General features: G+C 40.7%; 1 protein-coding gene across 3 annotated transcripts; it reads left to right on the top strand.

The window, feature by feature from the left end:
* Positions 1-5,212: 5,212 nt before the first annotated feature.
* LOC307027092 (uncharacterized protein) lies at positions 5,213-12,815 on the top strand. Of its 3 annotated transcripts, XM_079695295.1 has the most exons (7): positions 5,579-5,854; positions 6,679-6,742; positions 9,776-9,837; positions 10,182-10,384; positions 10,822-10,981; positions 11,764-11,870; positions 12,112-12,815. In XM_079695295.1, exons 2-7 carry the CDS (start codon positions 6,681-6,683, stop codon positions 12,175-12,177), a joined length of 660 nt encoding a protein of 219 aa, XP_079551421.1. In that variant the 5' UTR covers positions 5,579-5,854; positions 6,679-6,680; the 3' UTR covers positions 12,178-12,815. The 3 variants fall into 3 exon arrangements, with proteins under 3 accessions (XP_079551420.1, XP_079551421.1, XP_079551419.1); XM_079695294.1 differs by lacking the exons at positions 11,764-11,870; positions 12,112-12,815 and adding an exon at positions 5,213-5,572 and having other exon boundaries at positions 5,768-5,854; positions 10,822-11,619; XM_079695293.1 differs by lacking the exons at positions 11,764-11,870; positions 12,112-12,815 and having other exon boundaries at positions 10,822-11,619.
* Positions 12,816-24,046: the final 11,231 nt, after the last annotated feature.

Raw genomic sequence — 24,046 nt, 5'->3', positions numbered from 1 at the left:
GATGTTTATAACTGTATATGCTCTCACCAGCCTAAGAATTCAACCAATCACGGCAAATTTCGTTCGCGCCTTTTCTCAGTGTTCTGGATTTACCACTTCACATCCTGGTCGATCCATACGCATACAAATTATATAGTCCCTCAAATATCCATCTATTCTCCCAGAAGATGGGATGTATTTTGCAAAACAGACAGTTATTTGATCGTTTTTCCCAGTTCGACACCCTTTCCTGTCCCTCGATGCCCCCACTAGCGCTGGTTAAAATTAATGCCGTTCAGCGACCTACAAACGGTTAAACGGATCTGCGAAAACGAGGACACGCTGTCAATCTCTGGAACGTTAGGCCCAGCGCCGTATAGACTGAGAGTTATGTCATCTCCGTTCACTCCAATGGACCACTTTTTTACAGCAATGGCGGATCGTGGAGCCTCTCAATCGTTCCTCGGAAGTTAGCGCCAAGGCTAGCAGAGCTGTAGAGTTGCAGCATAATAGACCGTTCGTGACGGACTTTTAAAGGTAAGAAGAAGCTTAAAGATTTATATTGCGGATATTATCAGTACATCTGATTCAAATTAACATGTGTATTAAAGGATGTCAGTGGATTATCCCTAAATTAGTGGATTTAGGGAACGTTTACAGATAACAGATTAAGCTAGGATACCATACCATAGTACCATACACTATACCATAGTGGTTGAATACACAGTATTAGGAAACACTTTATACTTACTGGACATGTTATACTCATTATATACTGTATATAAAATATGACCAAGAATGTGAGACAACTTTATAGAAATTCATATCACTGTTACTGATGCTATTTGTCATACTTTGTTAAACTCACAAATAATAAAGTTCCATAACTTCAGTTGGGAACAAAGACCACATCTTATCTCCCCAAGGCAATTTCCCATCCAATAGGTGTGCTATATAGGTGTGTATAACCCTTTCTCCTGTCTGTTACTCCCTCTTTCAGCACAAGAACCAGAGGGGGATTCAATGGAGCCTGAATACCTGCACTGAGACCCTCACCCTGCACCCTGAGTCTCAACTCTCAGTGTTTTTCAAGCCTTGCCCTGTTTTTTTGTATTAAACAAAACATTAAGCTTTCCCAATGGTGTGGTTTTCGTTTTGTGAAAAAGTGCAAATGCAGTGTTTGTATACAATAACCTAACCTCACATATTTTTTTGCTGTTGGTCATGAAAATGCTCCTGCTGACTTGTGCCAGCCATTTTTTCCTCCGCTCTGTGTCAGTGGGGAAGCCGTACATTCGTACTCCTTTCTCAGAGCGATTTGAGCATCCCCAGGCAGCACAGCAAACCATGGTGGCGACTAGGAGGCAGCACAGCAAACCAGGACAACACGGAGGAAAAGGCACAGACAAACTGCATGATATGCTATTCAATGTTTATTGAATTCCATGTATTTGCAACGGAGGACCAGGAGTAGGGCGACCAGTGCTGTGCTTCGTTGGCAGTCTCGTAGTGTTGGGCCATAGTAATAGTATAGGCCATGCATACGTGGACACAGCTTGACTGTGGACACAGCTTGACTGTATGTGATTTCGGCGACCAATAGGGGGGGGGGGGGGGGGGGGGGGGCAACCAAAAGTTTAATAGGGACATCCTGGTCTGAAATTACACAGTCTAGGACAACACATATGGGGGGGGGGGGGGGGGCATGCGCCCCTTGCTGCAATGCACCCCCCGCCCCCTTTGGATCCGTCGCTGGCTCTTTATTGTAGATTAATAATAGAGCATGAAGTTGGCTAAGAAAGACCTAAACACAGGTACACACTGTGTTTAGGTCCTTCAATGCTAGAAGTTGGTATTTAAGGTTATAGAACTTTAGAAGGGTAATTTAGATGACAATGTGAAGTTGAACACTGCAGATTTTTAGTGAATTTCCATCAAGAAAGCTAGAGGATGCTAAATTATGGCTGCTATATATATATATTTTTTTTTATGTAGTCTAGATCTATGCAAAATTCAACTTTTCAGAGTAACAGACTCTTTATGTTTTTGAATGGACATTGGTTGATAGTTTTCAGCCAGTTGAAATTATGTTTTTATGATTATCTTTTGCCCTGAATTTATTTAAGTTGATTAAGTTGGAAAAAGTAACATCCTGAAGTAATCAATAGTCTTCCATCAGCATTTGCAACTAAACCTTGTACAAATTGCAATGGGGCAAAAAGTAGTAATATTTGTTGATCGCTCATATTCTTAACTTAAAAGAAATGAGGAACATACAATCTTACCGTGCAGGCAGTGGTGCATGGCAGTAGTGTATCCAGGGGGGCTTGCCCCCCCCCCCCTATTTTCAATTCCTGGATCCACCCCTGCATGGGCATGTTTTTTTATTTTAATTTGATCATATGCATGCGCAATCTTGTTTTGCAGCAAAATGGATGAGAAGAGGCGGCGTCGTACACAATACAATAGAAAGTGGGTTTCAGCCAAAAGATCGGCATCACGTATGAATAAAAAGGTCCAGACAAGACACAGTGACAGTGATAGTGACATTACTGACTTTGTGTTAGATGTTGCATGCAATTCAGATGAGGCAGCTGATGTTCCAATGAATGAACATGTTACTTTGGAAAGCGAGTCTGTGGAAGAAGAAAATGGACAAAATGCTGATGCTGAGAGCGATGATGATGGGTCAATGTGGGACTTCATTGACGCAAATCCAGTCATCCTTTCATCTGAATCAGAAGAAGAAGAACAACATGTACCGGTAGCTGAATACTTAGTGCCATGGGTCAATGCACACCAAATAAAACATATGGCAGTAGATGACCTACTCAAAGTGTTCAAGAAGATTGGACATAAGAATCTGCCATCAACAGCTCGTACGTTATTAAAAACAGACAAGAAGGTGACAACTGAAGAAAAATCGGGCATGAGTTATGTATATTTGGGACTTGAAGATTCCTTGGTGAAGACCTTGGACAAGTACCCCCAGGAAATACTGCACAATACAGACAGCATTGAAATTTCTTTCAATATCGATGGTCTCCCTCTTTTCCGCAGCTCGAATACATGTGTGTGGCCAGTCTTGTGTGCAATAATGATGGAACCAGTCACTGTCTTCCCTGTTGCCATAACATGTGGCAATTCAAAACCAAGCAATTTAGATTTCTTACTTGACACAATAACAGAATTGAATCACATCTTGCAACATGGCATTCAGTAGACAATGCAATTCAAGTGATACTGAAGTGCATCGTTTGCGATGCTCCTGCAAAAGCAATGGTGCGGGCTACAAAACAGTATTCTGGATACTACGGTTGTGAAAAATGTACGCAGAGAGGTGTTTGGTATGGCAGGCTGACATACCAAGACATTGACAACATTGTGCTAAGAACAAACCAGTCATTCAGGGATCAGTCTCAAGAAGAACACCATAAAGGAGTTTCCCCTTTCACTATTCTTCAAGTGGATGCTGTGAATGTATTTTCTATGGATTATATGCACCAGGCCTGTCTTGGGGTCACACGAAGGCTAATTCTTCTGTGGGTCAGAGGCAAAAAGGAAATGAGGCTCCCTGCGACACACATAGAAGAAATCAGTGAAAAACTTCTGGACCTTCGGAGGTGTATTCCAAATAGTTTTGCGCGGAAACCCAGAGGCCTTGGAGATATTGAAAGATGGAAGGCTACTGAGTACCGTCAATTTTTGCTGTATACAGGAAAGCTGGTGCTCAAAGGCATTCTTAGGAATGACCTTTATGATCATTTCATGGCCATATCTGTTGCTATGTGCATTCTTGTTTCACCAACTCTTGTGCAAATTCATAAGGAGTATGCTCACAACCTTTTAGTCTACTTTGTACGGAGGGGTCGTGAACTCTATGGCAAGGAGTTCCTTGTGTACAACGTGTATGCCATGCTCCACATATCCGCTGATGCTGAGCGGTTTGGAAGCCTGGACAGCTGTGCGGCCTTCCCATTTGAAAACTACCTCCATAAGATGAAGAGAATGGTCCGTTCTGGGAAGAATGCCCTGGCACAGATTGTGAAAAGGATTCACGAGTTGGAAAACGCTCCATGCACAACATGTTTGACAAGGGCAGAAAGCACCATGCAACTACAGAAGCCGAACAATGCATTTATTTTGGATGGTCCATCTTGTTGTGAGGCGGTGGCTTTATCAAATGAGAAAGATGAAGAGGGAAATAAGAAAGTGTTGTGCAGGGTGTACAACAGAACTGAATCTGTCTTCATGGAGCCCTGCGATTCCCAGATTATTGGAGTATATTGCACCCACTTGAACGACAGCTGCATGAAGCTCCTGACAAGAAAAAGCCTCCACACTAAAGCCATCATGGTTGAGAAAGGGAATGGCAGAAAGGCGGTGTTTCTTACCATTCTGCATGGATTATAATAGTTAAGTGCATTATTTCATTTCAATAAGCACCACTGCTACAAAGTTTGCAAGTATTTAGTTGTTCTGCATGGGTTATAGTTTATCCAAAGTATACCACAGATGATGTAGCAATTAAATATATGATAGTAAGCTTAGTGATAAACAGCTTTTGTGTCTTGGTCTTCAGGTAAAAGATGTTGGGCGAATTTGTTGTAGTAGAGTTTGTGGACGAGATGGCTGTTGAAGTCGTCCACAAGTCATGGATACAGTCAACAAGAGATGTAAGTAAATACATGCATGTACTTGGAACATTGTCAAATATATGGGTTTGCAGCCGTTTGATAAAAAATAGAACTTAAAGCGTTTCACATATGTGGTTGGTTGGGGCGGTGGTGTCTAGGGGGCTTTTCTTCCCCCTTTAGAGGAATTTTGGCCCTTTTTCCCACTGGTGGACGCACTTTTCCACTCCCTCCACACTCAGTGGAGGTGTACTAGTCAGGAGTCAAGGGGGGGGGGGGGGGGGGGGGGGGTGTTAGTGACATTTCGGTGACTGCGCCTTAAGCTTTTATCATCTTTACTATCTACAGGCCTCGTGAGACCACCAAAAACCGGCCAAAAAAGTGGTCTCTTAAGAGAGGTCACTTCTCATAAGAGTTTCAATAACATGGGATGTATAGCCCTTGATCTCAATACAGGACCACTGTATATCACTACGCAATTCATTAAAACATTTTAACTACATTCAGTCGCTGCTGTTATATTTCAGCGTCTGTGTTGCTATTGGCCAGCAAGGGGTGGAGCCTCTTCAAAAGCCAGAAGAGGGGAGCTGCCTGACAAAGAGAAATGGAAGCTTTATGAAGTTAGGATATTTTCATTTGGAGGTAGGAAGCATTTAATATTTACAGTTTGAAACGTTAGATTAAGTACATAATTCATGCTAGTTTTGTGTACTAAGCGGGAACTGTAATAAATTGAAGTGAAAAAAGGAAACAGAATGACGTTAATTTTATTACCTTGTCAGTATATCAGGTCTCTTAATATAACATATTGTTTCCAACTTCAGACACCTATGAGAAGGCTCAAGAAAGGGCGAGAAAGGCTGAGGATACCTCCAATGTAGAGACTGACACAGAAGAATGTCGACAGAAAACTAAGAAGCCTGCAAAGTTTCAGGTTTCAGAAACTGAAGATGCTGATGGTAAATACAGAGAATTGGGCATAAGAGTATATTTAAATATGTGACGACATAGATGGCTTCATAATTGCCACAAATTAATAGAAAAACAGTTCAACGGAATAAGAAATATTAACCCTTTCAGTTTTCTTTATTAAATGTCATTTAATGTGGTGCTTCACTTCACCTGTTAATCTTTATTAAATAATGTTAATACAGACGAAGAAGGGGAGATACTGGAGGCAAGTGACAGTGTCCCTGCTCTAGTTCTGGCCGAGCTACCAACACCTCCTCAACGGACAAATGGTAAATGAGGTTGGCACAAGGATCAAGTAGAGCTATATCCTCAACTGTTAATTTCAATTATTTTAGTTTCAACATGAAGCTTGAGTCACAAAAGGAAAAAAACAGCATTTGCTTGTATGCTAATTTTATTCCCAGGAGGTCCAACCTTTTCTTAAACACAGTATCTAACTGGCTAACTATGGGCTATTTTGACATATAGAACAATGATTACTTTTTGGTACAGACATTTATGCAGTACCAGGTAGATCAGTACCGGTAAATTGATATTTTGGGAGTATCTTCTTGCAGTGAAAATAAAGTATTGCTTTCATGTCCTAATGAAAAATGCATTAATAATGTTTTATCGATAACCGCACTCATTAAATTCTGTTTAAGGCTGTTCTGCACCGAGAGCGATATCACCAAGTAGCAGTACCCCTTCCAGGTCTATTTCTGGGCATAGAATCCAGTCTCCTGTGTGTCCTAACAGTGACACAAGATCAGGTATTTAGGACTATTGACATTGTGCATTTGTCTTCATATTTAAAAAAAAAAACTGTTTCGAGTAATGATATACATTGGTCCTCTTGAGAGACCACCCCATCTGCCAAGCCAAACCGATCTGTCATAAAGGGTGGTCTCTCATAAGAGGTTCAATAGCATGGGATGTGTAGCCATTGGTGCATGCTGTAGTGGTCTCCCAAGAGAGGTGGTCTTAAAATGAGGTCACTCAAAAGGGGCACCACTGTTTTCACTTTGCTCCATTTAGCCTTTCACTTTATATTAATTTAAATATTCTGATACAGACATTTATAAATTAATTACATTACTATCTCTGTATACAGTGATGACTTCAAGTGCACGACTGTCTGAGGATCATCGTGGAGGAAAGCTACCCTTCCATACCAGGTAAGGAATCTGAGGCTTTGTAGTTTTACCCAAGTATTTACTGAGAGTAGTACGTACATGTATATCTCATTGCTCACCATGATTGGTCTAGGCCAGTGATTCTTAACCATAGGGCCGCGGCCCACACTTGGGCCGCCAGCGCCCCCCAGAGGGCCACAAAAAACTTTCAGTTTTGCACCTGTGGGCCGCAAGGGCCGCGAGACTGCGTGCAGCTTTCGACCACGTGGTGGCGTTTTTTTTTTTGTCAATGTATCTTTATTACCACTCAGTTGTTAACAAGCGCCAATACACATAGATGAAGCGGCAAAAATGGAGAAGTTTTTAAAAAGAAAAAATGAAGACGAATGTCCTGCCAACCCCCCCACCCAAAAGACAAAGTTTTTACGGAAATACAATCTCGACTTCATTAAATACGGTTTCGTAAATGGAGGAACAGAGGCAGTGCCAAAAGCCCAGTGTGTGGAGTGTGGGCTAATGCTGTCCAACGAAGCCCTCAAGCCCTCAAAACTACAGCGGCATCTAGAGACCAAGCACCCGAATCTCGTGGGAAAGCCGGTGGAATATTTTAAGAGGAAGGAAAGTGGGCTGCAGATGCAGAAAAGGTCTGTCGTGTCACTGACAAGCAACTCTAAATGTGCATTGAAAGCGAGCTACCTCGTAGCCAGACGTGTGGCACAGAGTAAGAAAGCATTCACCATAGCGGAGGAGTTGGTTCTGCCTGCCGCTGTTGATATGTGCCGTGAGATGGTCGGAGAGGCCGCTGCAAAAAAGCTGCTGACCATCCCACTCTCAAACGACACTGTGAGTCACCGTATCGCGGACATGGCATCAGACATACAGCATCAACTTATAGAAAGAATAAAAAGCAGCCCTTGTTTTTCTTTGCAATTAGACGAGTCCACGGATGTCACGAATGCTGCACTGCTGCTTGTTTTTGTTCGCTATCGCTGGGACAGTAGTTTGCACGAAGACATACTGTTTTGTGGAGAGCTACCAACACGAACTACGGCTCAGGAATGTTTCCGCTGCATGGATAACTACTTCACTGAGAACGGCCTGGACTGGCAGAACTGTGTCGGGGTGTGCAGTGACGGTGCAGCATCAATGACTGGCAGGCATCATGGTGTCATTAGACAGATCCTTGATCGTGCACCAGAAGCTAAATGGACACACTGTTTTCTCCACCGTGAAAGCCTTGCAGCAAAAAAGATGTCACCAGACCTCCACCAGGTGATGGATGTAAGTGTGAAAACCATAAACTTTATTAAAAACAATGCTGTGAACTCCAGATGTTTTGCTAAGCTTTGTGAGGACATAGAAGCAGATCATGTCCAACTGCTATATCACAGTGAAGTGAGATGGCTTTCCAGAGGACTGGTCCTCAATCGTTTGTTTGAACTGAGGAATGAGGTCTTCTCTTTTCTCAGTGAGAAAAAATCTAATCTTGTAGATTACTATGCTGACACAATGTTCACAGCAAAACTTGCCTACCTCTGTGACATTTTTTCACTACTGAACCAACTGAACACCTCACTTCAAGGAAGAAACAGCAACATATTTTGTTTTGCAGACAAAGTTGAAGCTTTCAAGAGGAAACTTGCTTTGTGGACCAAGAGGGCCCAGGAAAATAGGATGGACATGTTTCCACTTTTGTCTGACATTTTGGAAAACTCCCCTCAGGTGAAGATCAGCGACTCAGTCTCCCAGCACCTCTCACAACTGGCAGAGAAATTTGGTGACTACTTTCCTGAGGATCCCAGAGAGGGAAACATGTGGATTTTGGACCCATTTTCAGTGGATCCCACTGCAAATGATGTTGCTTTGCCCTCACACCTGGAATCCCAGCTTCTGGACGTTTCCACTGACAGCACTTTAAAGCTGCAGTGGGGCAAACTGGACCTGGGCTCATTTTGGGTTGCTGTCTCAAAGGAGTACCCATGTCTTGCACTGAGGGCTGTGAAACTCCTTCTCCCATTCACAACTACGTACCTGTGTGAATCAGGATTCTCCATTGTGGCCACAACTAAGACCAAAGCCCGAAACAGACTCAGAGCAACACTGGAGTCTACTCTGAGAGTGAGCCTTTCTCCCATTCCACCCAGACTGGATCTGATTATGTCTCAGAAGCAGGCCCAAGTGTCTCATTAAGAGGTCAAGATAAAAAGGGAGTTGTATTATTGTTGTTATTGTTGTTCATTGTTGTTATTATTTGTGTCATTGTTCATTTGTCACAGATATAAAGATTATTCTGGTTCTGCCATGCAAAAATGGAGACTGCTGAAGCAATTTTCAAATAGCTTTGCAGATTATAAGGCTATAGTTTCATTTGCACTTTATTTCAATTTCATTTAGTTTATTTATTTAATTTAAAAATAGATTTATATTATTTGAATGCATTTATTTTATCACCCCCTTTTATTGATTGATTGATTATTTATATATATATATATATATATATATATATATATATATATTTTATTAATTTAAAGTAAAATCCTAATATTGGTCTTTTTTATTATTATTTAAAAGCCTGACTTGATCCTTGACATTTTTTCTTGTCACAGCTTGATTTGGTCCAGGAATTATCAGCCTGTTCGGTGTCTTGATACAGTATGTGTAGGTTTACATACACATGTTTAATAAAAGTATTTGTGATGATCCCATTTTATCATGTCATTTTATTTGATAAGGTTTTTGCTTGTTAAACAGTTAGTGGATTTGGTTTATTATTGAATACAAATCAAACCGAGAATGAGGTCAATTAAACCTATACAGTGTTAATATTTAATGGGCCCCGGGCCACTTTGTACTATAAAAATTGGGCCTCAAGGTCAAAAAGGTTAAGAACCCCTGGTCTAGGCCATTCATTGGTACAGTCACCCCGTGCTAAAGCATTTAGACTAGTACATGTAGTACATTAGACCAATCTGATATTAAGCTGTAGCGAATCTCTGTTACTACTCATGCCATGTAACTATGGCTTACTGTTGGCATGTACTGCAGTGAAGTAATAATTTCATGTTATGTTTTCAGCACCCCCACAACACCCAGAGCTTCTACATCTGCTGCAATAAATCCTGAAAGTGAGCCAACAGGTAACAAAGCCTAATGTAACAGTTTTACTTCAAGAATATCTTTCAAAATTGTGATCCAGAAAATATTCAATTTTGATTTCTTCATTCTAAACATTGTGTTCTTTTGAGACAAATTGATTGATGATTATGGCATCCTTTTCGCATTTTTTTCTCATTCCATTTACGTTTAGCTTGGGATCTAGCACTTGCCGTTGCTTGAAATATGTGTTTAACTTCAACGCAACATGAAATGTAATGAATCATTTGTCGCAATTGCCTTAATGCATTATACATGTATGTGTGTGAATAGATGCAAATTCTAAGCATAGTATTTAAAAATGTGGAATTGTGTTATCTTGCTACAGGATTCCAGAGCAGGATGCTGATGCGTATGCAAAACCTTGAAGAGTCACAGGGGGAAATCCTTAGAATGCTGCGCTTCTTGAGAAGTGCCAGCAGAGCAGCAGGAGAGGAGTTGGACGATGTACTACCAGACCCTGTCAGCAGTACTGAGGAGCTGGATAGGCTTTGTGAGAGGCTTACAGATAAGGCCTTCAAGAGACAATTGGTATGTTCCATTGTGAAAGAAAAACTTATTTTGTTAAGAATCGCTTAAATGTTATGAAGAAGTAACTCCATCTTCCAAAGAGACAGATAGGCAGACAGGCAGGCAGGCAGACAGGCACACAGACAGCTAAACAGGCAGGCAGGCAGGCAGGCAGGCAGGCAGGCAGGCAGGCAGGCAGGCAGGCAGGCATAGATAGATAGATAGATAGATAGATAGATAGATAGATAGATAGATAGATAGATAGATAGATAGATAGATAGATAGATAGATAGATAGATAGATAGATAGATAGACATAATTGGGACCACTGAATTATTTTTAAAACTGTAGTAGTTATATTCAATGCTGCCTTTGTTATATATATCTGACAATTTAGCATTTTCACTTGGATGTACTCAAGGGTTTTTTACTAAGAAAACTAATTATCTACATTGCAGACATGCTATATGACTTCCTTGGGTGGCCACAACATCGGAGACACCATCCGGAGGATGCTCTCCAAGTTGGGAACCAATGCCTTATGGTCAACGTATAGCCTCAAGGGAAAGAAGGGCAAGAACGCGTTGATTGACCAGTCGGTCACCAAGGTCCTCATCAGTAAGTGTTTAAGTCATAAATGGCATGCAATTGCTTCTTCAGTATTTTATGAAGCTCGCCTGATGCACTCCAGAGATACTCAATATAACATGTTGATTATCATTTATTATAACCGAAACGACCATTTTGGGGATGTTATGTTTCATGTGCATGAGTGGGTACGTGTCTGGGTCTGCATCTTCGTTAGTGGATCTTTCAAAAACTATGTGACATTCTAATTTACTTATTTGTATGAGTATTGGTCATCCATGGGCCAAGAACCCTCATGATTTTGGTGCTGATTCTATTTTTATATCTTTATTGTTGTGGCCATCTTGGATTTTCTTAATTTTCTCCGGGGTTTGGCCATACTACCGCGTACATTTTTCAGCTGTTCATGGGGGGTAATCATCTCGGTTAGCAATAATGGTCCCAGGTGGGTGATAATGGGGGATATTGATCCTACATCGGCGCTAATGGGGATATTGGTCCCAAGTGCGAGATACTGGTCCCCAGTGGGTGATCATGATAATGAGGGAAATGGTTCAGCAAGAAACCCATTTGTCTGGCCATCTTGAATATTTGGTGCCAGTAAAGATTTGGGGGATGTATCCTGTGTTCGTCTGTGAATACCATTCTAATTACAAATATTAAAATATAAAACTGACTTAGGATTATTTAGTTTAGATTTGTGAGGAATAGTTGTTTTAGTGTTAATTCTTTCACCAGTACATATACTTGTTACTCTTCCTTTCTTCCGTGCATTGCTTGGGGTTAGCAGTTTTGTGCTACTTTTCCTACAGGAGCATGCTTGAAAAACCATCCTAAAGCCAAGGCTTCCGAGGTGGAGGAGCAACTGTCCGAAAATCTCAAATATGCACCGAAGAAAAAAGGAGGGCCAAAATACAAGGTGATAGTGGATTCTAGTGACTTACTTAAATATTTGGTCCATCTCTCCAAATGTCTGTCAATAAAGCATTTACATAATACATACATTTACCACTTTGACATATAGTATGTGTCATCAGTACTTAAATATTTGCATTCTCACAAAGTTAGTTATCATTATCACTACTCATCAATTAGGAACAATTAAGGATTTTATTTTCTAATATACCATGTATTCCCTAATGTGCGTTCTTGCTTTTTAGGAACCTGCTGCAAAGAGAAGGAAGAGCGTCGCATCTGCAGTCGATATAGATACAGATTCAGATTAACATTTCACATATTATGCCTGGTCTTTGGTGCACGGACGTTTCGGCCAACGGACGTTTTGGCCAGGTATATTTGTCGGGGCGGACGTTTCGGCCAGCTTGTACAAAAAATATAATAACTGAATAAATAAATATTTTATTTCATTTAAATTCACCTACGTAGTAGATACATGTTACTGCCATTCATATATATAATAACTGAATAAATACATATAGCGCCACCAACGTAAATGTTCATTTAGTCTACAAGGTCTCGGTTCGAAAGCCACAAATGTTCAGCTGGCCAGCTATTATTGTATTACCTTGGACAATGTTTTATCTATTGTTAGGTTATTTCCTTGAGGTACTTAGAAAGTAGTTTAGGTAAACCTGTTATGCCTTCATATAAAGAGATTGCAATTGATATCATTTATATCCCTCTTTGTGTTACTACATTTGACCATGGCTTCATTATGTTCTTTTGTTCAGGAACATACAAATTAAACTGGTTACTTATACACCTTAAGTTTGCAGAGAATATTTAAATTTCCATAATTGTAGAAATATGATAAAAAACATCATTCTACTGTCTACATGTCCTAAAATTAATTATGGGTTTATGGAATTTCTTATTGATATATATCTATGTCAATTTGAATCATGTCATGATGTATTATGCATTTGAACCATTGAAATACAAATAAAATTGTCTAAGAAGTGTATTATTAAAATTTGAGTTGTGTTGATTACTTTGACATAATTAAAGCTAATCGAAATAAAATATAATTGCAAATAGAAAGTGGTCTAAAGGTGGTGTGAACGTTACATTTCAACGTTATATTTCAATGTGGTGACCACGTTATTTCAACCATACAAAATCACGTGGCCTCCACGTAAATTGTCACGTTGTCACAACAACAGCATCACGTGGCTGTAACGTGGCAGCCACGTGCAATTGTTAGCTGGGATAGGCCTGCACTAGGGGTTTCACAACTACCAATATTTACTAGTCGACAAGTTTTTAAAAATAGTAGTCGACTAGTCGACTAGTTGTTACATCATAATAAAGACACACAAAGAGAGGTGTAAAACTGTATTTTGTATTGCAATGCATACAGTTACACTAAACACTGTAACAAAGCAGCATTTTAATTTGGGTTACATGAGTTAAATGGCTGATTAAATAAAAAACAGTAACTGGACTCACCAAATCTACTGCAAAAACTCTGTTAAGAACATAAATGCTACGTAAATCCAGTGTGCATTGCGCAACACTTTACTCGCTGTCACTGTCCTCCTCGATAACGATGTCCACCCTTCCAGGTTTTTTGGTTTGCGTTAAGGAAGACCAACGCATCAACATGTGAGGGAAGGGGGCTTGACCGCTGTCGGGTGACAGTGTTGCCTGCCAGGAAAAACATCCGTTCACTTGTGCTGGTGGCTAGCCAGGTAGCTCCTGGAAAGCTTGGCTAAACGGGAGAAGCGGTTCGTGTTTTGTGCCCACCACTTCAGAGGGTTATCCATTGTGGGGATATGGGGTGTCTGCTGGCAGTAATCCCGTAGCTCATCCGCGCCACTGTTGACCGGTGTTTTCTTGTTGCTTTCAAAATGAGGTCCAAACAGCTGTTCAAAGAGGGGGTGCTAGTGGAGCACGCTCGTGAACTTTTAGTGCCGGAGCTAAAACTGAAACTGTAGAGTGCATAGGTGCGGCGCATTTACGCATAAGATGAGGACCCCTGAAAGTTGGACGTGTTTTGCTGGAGCATTTTGCAGCACCTCAGCGCCAATGTCGGCATCATCATCTCCCACGTTTGCCTCCATTTTGTTCACGACTAGATGACTAGGGCCTACAGCGCCGACTAGTGGTAGAGGTAGTCCACTAGTCGACTAGTCGATTAGTTGGTGAAACCCCTAATATACACTACACATTTTTCTTGGATTAGTTAACACCATAGTCCCTAATATATATTTGTAGAAAGGCAGGAAATGGTATTAAATAGAGAACAATGTTTCATTGCGGAGGACCCCCTGTTTTGTGTCCCCCCCAATTCTCAAACCAAAGTTACACCCTTGCATGGGGCTATAAAACTAGTCGCCAAAGACCCTACCGTCTCAACCACCGGCAGTGACCCAGATGGAGCAACACCATCTAAACAGCCAAAAAACGATTCTTTCAAATCGCCACGTCACCCAGAGTCAACTAAATAGATTGCCAGGTATGTTGTTGAGGACATGCTGCCCATCGCAACGGTCGAGTCTGTTGCCTTCAGAGAACTAGTCAGCAAAAAACAACACAAAAAACTTGTATTTTTATTGTTATTATTTTTAAAGTAAAGTAACTTGTTACTAGTTACTTTTATAATTTAGTAACTAATAAAGTAACTAGTTACTTTTGAGAGAAGTAACTATAACTATTACCAGTTACTTTTTAAAAGTAACTTGACCAACATGACGAATATGTTTCTCTGTTGTTCATAAAGCATAAAGCAACAGCGTCAGAGCACGGTGCAGAGTCTCTAGATGAGTCCGTCGTTCTTATTAAACATCCATGTTGTAGTCCGTTGTATATAGAAAACTGTAGTTTCCATAGTTTCCCCACAGCAGCACACAATGACCTGCGCTGGCGCATCATAAACACGTCGGATAGTGAAAGTGCATTCGGATTCTCTAAAGTACCGCAGTCTCTTCTCCTAAGTCCTTTTGAATTCTCCTATCCACTATCCCTTAACCCCGTGACGTTTCACTCAGAGGTCAAGGAATAGGAGATTGGGTTAGAATTTAGGAGCTGATTTTTAAACTATCCGAACGCAACCTCAGCCTCACTCGCTCGTGGAGTCTGTCTGCGCGCGTGTGAAAAGTAGGCTTGTTTGAGACGCGTTGCGGCTCGCCTCGAAAGTAGACGAGAATAGCCGATCGCAGCCGGGGGAGGTCTCAAAAAGCTCGCCTGAAGTCGGACAGCTCCGAGTCGGCTTCTTCTTCTTCTACTTATTCGCCTTCTTCTTCTTCTCTCGGTTTTTTGGCGGATTGCAAACAACTTTAAGGTGCACACCGCCACCTCCGGAATCGGCGTGACTCGGTTTGCATTTATAAAGAATGCACACGTGTTTAATTGTTAATGTCAGATATGTACTAAGTAAATAAATGTGTTCCTGCTCAAGATTAGATTCAACTTTATTGTTATTGAACATATTACAGGTACTGAGACAACGAAATGCAGTTTAGCTTCCAACCAGGAGTGCAACAAGCAGTAAAGTGAAAAGTAATTTACACAATCTACAGAATAAAATATAGAATAATTGAATGATGAATAAACAGTGAGGGGTATGAATATACACAGCAGCCTGTGAGCAGTATGAACAGTGTGTATGAATATGCTAAGATATATAAAGTATGAAACGGTAAGCAGTGCAAGTATAGTATAACATATATAGATATTAATTTAATGATGATAAACATTGTGGAACAATTAGGAATAATGTTAATGGAGGGGGCGACGTAAAACTGACACAAAACAACAAACTTTTGCCGAGGAGCCACTGGACTTTGATTGACAGCTGCCAGGAAGCCCAGAGTTGCCAGGTTTGATAAATGCTTGGACTATCAATTAATTTGATATACAAAAAATGACACATTAATTCTAGGAGTGTAATGCTTTTACAGACACTATAGTAATAATATGCATTCATTATGACAATATCATACTATTACTATAGGAGTGTTCTATAGTGTGTTAAAAAAACGACTACAGAAACACTATATATTATACTATGGTAGTACTATTTAAAATAATATAGTCTTAATACGGAAACACCAAAAAAAAAACTATAGTAGTACTTTTACAAACACTATAGTAATAATATGCATTCACTATGACAATATCATGATATTACCAGGAGTGGTCTATAGTGTGTTTAAAAAACAACTATGAAACACTATATATATTATACTATAGTTAAACTATTTAAAATAATATAGGAATACTACAAAGATCTAGATACATAGTATTACTATTGAAATATTACAGAACACTACAAACTTACTATAGGACACTATAAAACTCTTATAGTTTACTATAGTAATACTATAGTTCATTTATAGTTCATTTCATAAGAGGTGCATACAGCAGACAGTAGCTAGCAGTTTTCGACAGATACAGCCCACTCAAAAATATATTGTTTTATATAAAATTAATTAATATATATATATATATATATATATATATTAGCTATACACTTTACGAATATAATGTTTTTTTTATGGACATCTTTACCATTCAATCTCGTCCAACTGATATTGCTGCTGTCACTCCTCGGCTCTTGGTAGTTCAGGCATTTATCAAACCTGGCAACTCCAGGTTTCCTGGCAGCTGTCAATCAAAGTCCAGTGGCTCCGCCCCAAAGTGTCAGAAACTTTTCACGCGCGCGCAGACAGACTTCGCGAAGCGAGTGAGTGAGGCTGACACTCGAGCGAGTGAGCAAGAGGGCTGTCTCTGCTCGCGGGGGTTTAATCTGCGCGCGAGGGTCATTTTATGCGCGTGTAAAAGCACATGTTCCGCTCGTGAGTAGCTTTTTTTGCACGCTAGAATATTGACCCAAATTTGACTCCATACTGCTCTGCTGTCGGCTTAAGGTTCAGATGTGAGACAGTCTATAAAACACCTTAGAAAGAAACTGCATTAACTTTTAGCCATTCCTCATGACAGTTTTTGATTTTCCTTTATGTTACTTTTTAACCCCATTTAGTCTATACCGAACATTAAAGGGGCCTTATTATGTTTTGGTTTTGTTTCCTTTCCTGTAGTGTAGGTTTTTTCTGGATGTTGATGATCTGCAAAGGTTAAAAGTTGGGTAGGTGAGAAACCGGATCAAGATACGCTTTTTGTTATATTCCATGGAATGCTCTTAACATCCCGATAGCAATGAATATTTTAAGTGCTTTGACAACAAATCCATACAACATTTAATCTGTGGAAGCCGTGGCGCTGTAAAAAGCAGGACAATCATCTGAGCCGGCCGGGCTAAAATAACTGGATGGCCTACCTGCCTGTCAGCCTTGCATCTGTGCACAAACTTATCTCGTGCCCTCATTGGTCATGTGCGCGTTCGTGTGTGTTGGAGGAGGGGCTCTGTAAGGAAGTGGCAGATTTTTTCAGGTTGTGTATTTTAAATTAGAGCGCACTCGAGCTGGTTTCTCCAAATTACCGACGCCACCTTTAAATCCCTGTGTTCCCTCCAGATGGAGTTTCTTCCCCCCCCCCCCCTGCCTGAAATGCCTCCATTATTTTCCTTTGTTTACTTCCGTAACATAGTGACAGATAATGACGTGCTTCTGTTGGCTAGCACTCCAACCCAATGTATGTGATAAGGGGGTGGGACATGTTTAAGCAGTTGACCAATCACAACAGAGCTGGCCAGTTTACCAATCAGAGCAGACTGGGCTCTGGCTTCAGACAGAGGGTGAAAAGTAAGAACCTGAATATGAGCATAATATGTCCTCCTTAGAGTGGTTCAGGAATAAGTCCTAAAATCCGGAAAAGAGTTAGGATGTTACCACTTCAGGTTCTCTTACCTTGAAGTCAAATACATTTGTTAAACATGCTCTTGGCTAGATGCATGAATGTAGGTCTGTGGTTAATATTGCTTAAACATTCTAACATATTCAACATGAAATACGTCAGTAAAAACTCCATTTATGAATGGCTTAAACTTCTGTCAATCATAGAAAAGGTGGTTGTTAGTAGGTGACTAAATAAGACTAAACTTTACGTCAAGCATTAGCCACCTTTAGCTTAGCGGTGGTGACCATAAGTCATGTGACTGTGATGTAGTCCGTTTTATCTAGCATAACGATAGCTTTTTAATCCTGGCAGTTGCGTTTACGCTTCAAAAACGATAATAGGGGTTTCATTATGTAAATATGAATCCCTATTTCCAGGTCTTTCTCCAAAAAATATGTCATCACTGCACATTTTATAGGTAGTGCTTTTTTGTTGAAGAGCAGTTATACTTTTAAAAACTCAAACTTTGTCTACACAAAACATTAGCAAACACAGCTGCCACCACCATTGTTTGACTGACAGGTAATTTCGTGGCAATTGCAGAGCAGAAACACCACAGCAATTATCCATTAACGACAAAAGGACAAAATAAAGGACCTGCAGTTTGAAATGACTCTCTTGAATATGACAGGCTATAATTAGCAGGTAGGCTGGGGGCCTTTGATTAGATACAACACAGCACTGCCCCTCTGGAAGTGAGCATCCTCGCTATAATATGAAGAATTCTGAATCAGTCTTAATGAAGTGTCAAAACAGACAAGGTGCAGAGGAGGCACTGAAGTGAGAGGAAATATAGAACAAGAGGGCAGGGGGAGAGAACATGAGGGAGGATGAGCAGGACATTATTCAGGTAGACGCACAGAGCTAGAGATAAGATACTTTCTGGATCATTAACTATGTAATAAAAGGGTTTCAGCACATAAAAAGAGGGTTGTTCTTTGATAATGGCACTGTAATGTTCCTTAGGACACACTGGACAGAGACGGCAACAAAGACAAAGGTGGTGTAATTACAGCTCATGCATTCTCTTTTATGAATAATTACAGAAGAAGAAAAACGCTCTGTTTGAGGAAGAGTCAGATCTCCAACTTTTCGTCATAGAGTTACAGTAAGCGGCATTATTCTACATTTGTATTATTGTCAATAAATCCTAAATGACCAACAACATCAAGGAATTGATCCACCTACCTTTGAGTTGAACTGATTTATAACTCAAAATGCATAACTGGGTGACATGTCCTTTCATTACAATGAACAAGGGCACTACATTTTATTTTGAATTAAACATAATGTAAATCACCCTCCTGTTACCGTTAATACAGACCACAGCCCTATGTGTATTAATCCACAGATAGTCCTCAGCACACCTGGGGACAAATCACCTTTGCTAAAAACGACACTTCCCGTCTTTTGTTGGAAAATACTTTTTTTGCAAACAAATAGTAGTTTTGGTCTTTTCGTGAGATTTATTGATCATAATAAAAATATAAAAGTTACCAGCTTCTATTTTTAAAGATCTTTTCATACAGTCATACGTATTGGGATCATTTGTATTAATGTGGACCGGAGGGAGAGGGTGACAAGCATAAGTTTCATTACATTACATTGCATTTAGCTGACGCTTTTATCCAAAGCGACTTACAATAAGTGAGTTCGACCGACAAAATACAAACTTGAAGAAAAAGAATCATATAAGTACATCAGGTTTCATAGAGCTAAAACATTTCAAGTGCTACTCAACTGGCTTTAGCATAAGCCAGTCCTTTATTAGTATATAAGTGCTTTGTTAATAGTTCTATCGCTCGAAGTGGAGTCGAAACAGATGAGTTTTCAATCTGCGCCGGAAGATGTGTAAGCTTTCTGCTGTCCTGATGTCAATGGGGAGCTCATTCCACCATTTTGGAGCCAGGATAGCATATCCACGTGTTTTTGCTGATGGGGACTTGGGTCGCCCTCGCAGTGCGGTGCAGCGTGCTGTTTGGCTGATGCAGAGCGAGTGCACGTGCTGGGGTGTTACGGTTTAACCATGTCCTGGATGTAGGAAGGGCCAGATCCATTCGCAGCATGGTACGCAAGTACCATTGTCTTGAAGTAGATTCTAGCAGTTACTGGAAGCCAGTGAAGGGAGCGGAGGAGCGGAGTGGTGTGGGAGAATTTAGGAAGGTTGAAGACCAGACGAGCCGCTGCATTCTGGATGAGCTGCAGAGGTCGGATGGCGCATGCAGGTAGACCAGCCAGGAGGGAGTTGCAGTAGTCTAGGCGTGAGATGACAAGAGTCTGGACCAGAACCTGCGTCGCTTTCTGGGTCAGCTGGGGACGTATTCTCCTGATGTTGTAAAGAGTGTATCTGCAGCAGCGGGTTGTAGCAGCTATATTTGCAGTGAAGGACAGTTTGTTTCACTTTTCTTTTTTATTTCAATTCCAACTTTGGTCATGAAGAATATGTTTCTCTGTTGTCCACGTTCATAAAGCATAAAACAACAGCATCAGAGCACGGTGCAGAGTCTCTAGATGAGTTTACAGTAGTCCATCAATCTTATTACATCAATGTTGTAGTCCGCTGTATAGAAAATTGTAGTTTCCATAGTTTCCCCACAGCAATAGACGTGCATTTATGACGTCCGCTGGCACATCATAAACACGTCGGATAGTGAAAGTGCAGTCGGATTCTCTAAAGTACCGCAGTCTCTTCTCCTAATGCCCCTTTCACACCAACGCGGTTCCAGGGCCGGTTCAGAGCTGGAGCTTGAAAAGCACCGGTTTTTCCTGTTCACACCGCAGCGGAAGCTCCAGAATCCGGTTTGTTTCAAGCACCAAAAAGTTGTCGGTCTAGAAAGCAAGCACCGCATAAGTCGGATCTGGGCTGTGTCCAAATAACACGCAACATCCGCCTTTCCACCAGCTTCAACATGATCTGTGGAAATAACATTGAGAATCAGTTTGAATGTTATACCATAGTAATTAAGGCTGCAAATCTGGGTATTTTGAGCTTGGCGCATGCAGAGCCTAACAGCAGCTAGCTCTAACGCCATCGAATAGGACGTAGATTTACCTTCTTTCTCCTACGGAATCGTCGTTGAAGTTGATGATGATTGTAAAGAACTTTTGAATGTAGCATGTAACGACTGTAAAGTTGGTAGTAAAGTCGTACCATTTCTTCCATTTCGTTTCGACAGAGCAAAACGATTAGCGCTTCAAAACAATCGGCCATTGTTGTTGTTGTCGATGTGATGGGGTGCCGCGCGGTTTGGCTTTATGAGACAGGCACGCAAACGGTTACGTCATGACACAAACGATGACGCAATGACGCAGCACCAGTCGGGCTCTGAGCGGTGTGAACAGAGCGGGAGCTGAACTGAAGAACTGGTTCCGAACCAGAAAAGCTCTAGCACGGAGCTAGAACGGGAAAAGCCTTGGTGTGAAAGGGGTACGAGTCCTTTTGAATTCTCCTATCCACTATCCCTTAACCCTGTGACGTTTCACACAGAGGTCAAGGAATAGACGATAGGGTTAGACGTTAGGAGCTGATTTTTGTAGCGAGACATTTCTAGACTATACATGTGTAGACTCCGCGGTCTTAAAATCCCCACAATGCTTTGCGCACGGACCAATTGTTCCCAAATCTGTGGCGGAAAATGTAAGGCGGGCCTCTCATATGACGCACACATGCTCGCCTGTTCCACTCTTTGTTTTCCGAATGCCAGGAAGTATTTTTGCCTCGCTTCTGAAGCAAGTGACTCGGAAGACATGTGCTACCAAGCAAGAGTACTCGACATTGAGAAACACCCACTGATATAAAACATGAAGTACAAGCAACATAAATCTGCCAGTGAGAATAATGTTGTTTTAAAGCCTGTATCTTGTTTTAAGATGTTGCCACCTTCACTTTGCCGTTCCACTCAGTTCCTTTGGAGAGATGAGCGCAGGCCGCTATGATATCCATTACTTTCCCTCCGTCTGCTGATCCCATCGGGGAGGATCTCTATTCATTAACAAAGAATGTGCAATCAACTCAAAAATGAATTACCTTTATGATTGTCCTACTGGAGAAAATTGTGGGTTTGTTTACTTTAATTGTTTAATCATTTATAAAAGGTACCAATTATAGCTGCAGGGCAGTCTCATCATGAGGAGCACGCTCTCATTACGAACTGATTGTTTTTTCAAGAACACTCCTACAGATGATTACATACTGGTACTTTTGATAAAGATAATAACTTAAATAAAAGAAACCTAATAAAAGATTATTCACAACTAGAGAATGCAATTCCTGAAGAAATTGCTAGTGGGAATGCTTTATTCTGAAAAGCTGACGCTGAATTGCTATGCTGAAATGTAATGTGTAAGAAGAGAGTGAATAATTTAGATTGAAATGATACATGAACACTGGGGGCTTGAATGTGTGATGAGAGAAGAAAATAAAGTAAAAAGGCTTGGAAAATCAGCAGAATCTTTGAACTGCAAACTTTTGAACTAACTTGATGGCGAATTATCTGTTGCCATTGGCAACGGCATTTGATGACACCCCATAATACGCTTAGATGTGTTGATGGCTGCATCGTTACCAAACCTGTGAAGTTTTGGACCATTTCGAAACTGAAGTTGTGAGAAAACCGTGTTTCAGAGTGAGCATTGTGTTGCCAAGGCAACGGCATTTGAAAAAATCTTAAAACTGTCAAATAGATGTCTTCACGGCTGGACTATTAGCACACATGTGAAGTTTGAGCACTTTTTGACCATTTTCATAGGAATTATAGCAATATCTTGTTTTACGGCAAGGGATGCGTTGCCATGGCAACAGCTTTTGAGGAAAACTCACTAATGGCACATAAACATGTTGAAAGCTGGTCCATTAACCATTATCTGAAGTCTGGTGCTGTTTTGACCCTTTTCATAGGCGTTACGACAACATCGTGTTTTATGGCGAGGGATTCCATGGAAACGGCATATGGTGAGATGTCAGATTTGACATAGAGCTGTTGAGGCATGGAGAGGTGATATACAGGAGAAGATTGTGGGACGTCAGGACCGTGTCCGTTGGAGTTACAGTGACATCGTGTTTTATGGCGAGGGATGCGTTTCCATGGCAACAGCCTATTGTGAGATTTCAGATTTGGCGTAGAGCTGTTGAGGCATGGACCGGTGATATCGAAGCGAAGTTTGGGAGACGATCGAACCGTGTCCATTGGAGTTATAGTGACATCTTGTTTTATGGCGAGGGATGCGTTTCCCTGGAAACGGCATATGATGACACCCCATGATTGACGTAGAGCTGTGTTAACCATTATCTGAAGTCTGCTGCTCTGAGCATGTCAGTTGGAGTTATGACATCATCGCATTCCATGACACAGGTGTTTATATTTGAGCTAACGATGTGTCCAGAGATCAAAGGTTTCCATGGTGAGAGGAGAGCATTTTCATTGTTCTGACTGAGAGATAAACCTCTTACATGTGAACGTTTTGTTGAAGAACCGTAACAGATATCGGTAAAATGTCAAAGCGTGAAGCATGTCAAGGAACTTGAGCATCTGAAGTGTACTTTTTGTGTACTTTCGGGTTAATAATGTGGCCTTTTTGGCAGATTACCTAAACGTGTGCGGCTGCTGTGGTGGGGAACGATGAGGCTGAACCCTCAAGAGGCATTTAATAAAATTATTTTGCTTTTTTTTTTCAAGCAACGAGATGTTTTCCTACGTTTCTCATGAAAAATTATGTCTCAGGAATGTAGGGTTTGGGGATTATGGCAGGTTTAAAAGAAAATATGAAGGCAAAATTAAATCTGTCCTCCACTCTAGCTGTGACATCACACACTCTAAAATCTGAAGAAGGCCTCTTTACCAAGGTCTGAACAATGTTTAATATCTCTAAAAGTAATAATCAGATTTAAAGGTTGTGTTACACGAATAATGTCAGAAAGATGTGTAACATTTTAAAGTTGGAATGAGGATTCTGAGTGAAAGTAAGAAGAAGCAGTTAGCAGTTGAAGAAGGAGCAGTTAGCAGTTGAAGTTGCATGAAGATTGTTGAAGTCTGAAGAGTTTCTCCATTGACTTCCATGTTAAAATGTTGATGAATTATGGGATGTACCTCCGGAATTATGAAAGTTATGAATGATAAAAGTAATAGCAATCGATTCCCGAGCGAGCTGAATGTTTGAAGTTTGAACAGAGTTTCTGCGATGTTTCTATGTAGGAGAAGAAGAGGCGCAAATAACCCAGCGGACTAATAAAGAATTTTGTGCGTAGCATAACAGATAGTTGGAATGCTGTATCAGCATTCCCACTAAATAAAATTAAAGACTGTTACTTTAACAATAATAATCCATATCAACATATTT

Source organism: Notothenia rossii (assembly GCF_949606895.1).
Source record: "Notothenia rossii genome assembly, contig: scaffold_236, whole genome shotgun sequence".
Lineage (NCBI taxonomy): Eukaryota > Metazoa > Chordata > Actinopteri > Perciformes > Nototheniidae > Notothenia > Notothenia rossii.
Note: the sequence above shows the minus strand (reverse complement) of the source record. Positions and strands in the feature narration are given on the sequence as shown.

Coding starts and splice junctions, on each gene's coding strand:
- LOC307027092 (XM_079695294.1), top strand. CDS start 6,681: ATGACTTCAAGTGCACGACTGTCTGAGGATCATCGTGGAGGAAAGCTA. Junction 6,743..9,775: donor AAGCTACCCTTCCATACCAG/GTAAGGAATCTG, acceptor TTATGTTTTCAG/CACCCCCACAACACCCAGAG. Junction 9,838..10,181: donor TCCTGAAAGTGAGCCAACAG/GTAACAAAGCCT, acceptor ATCTTGCTACAG/GATTCCAGAGCAGGATGCTG.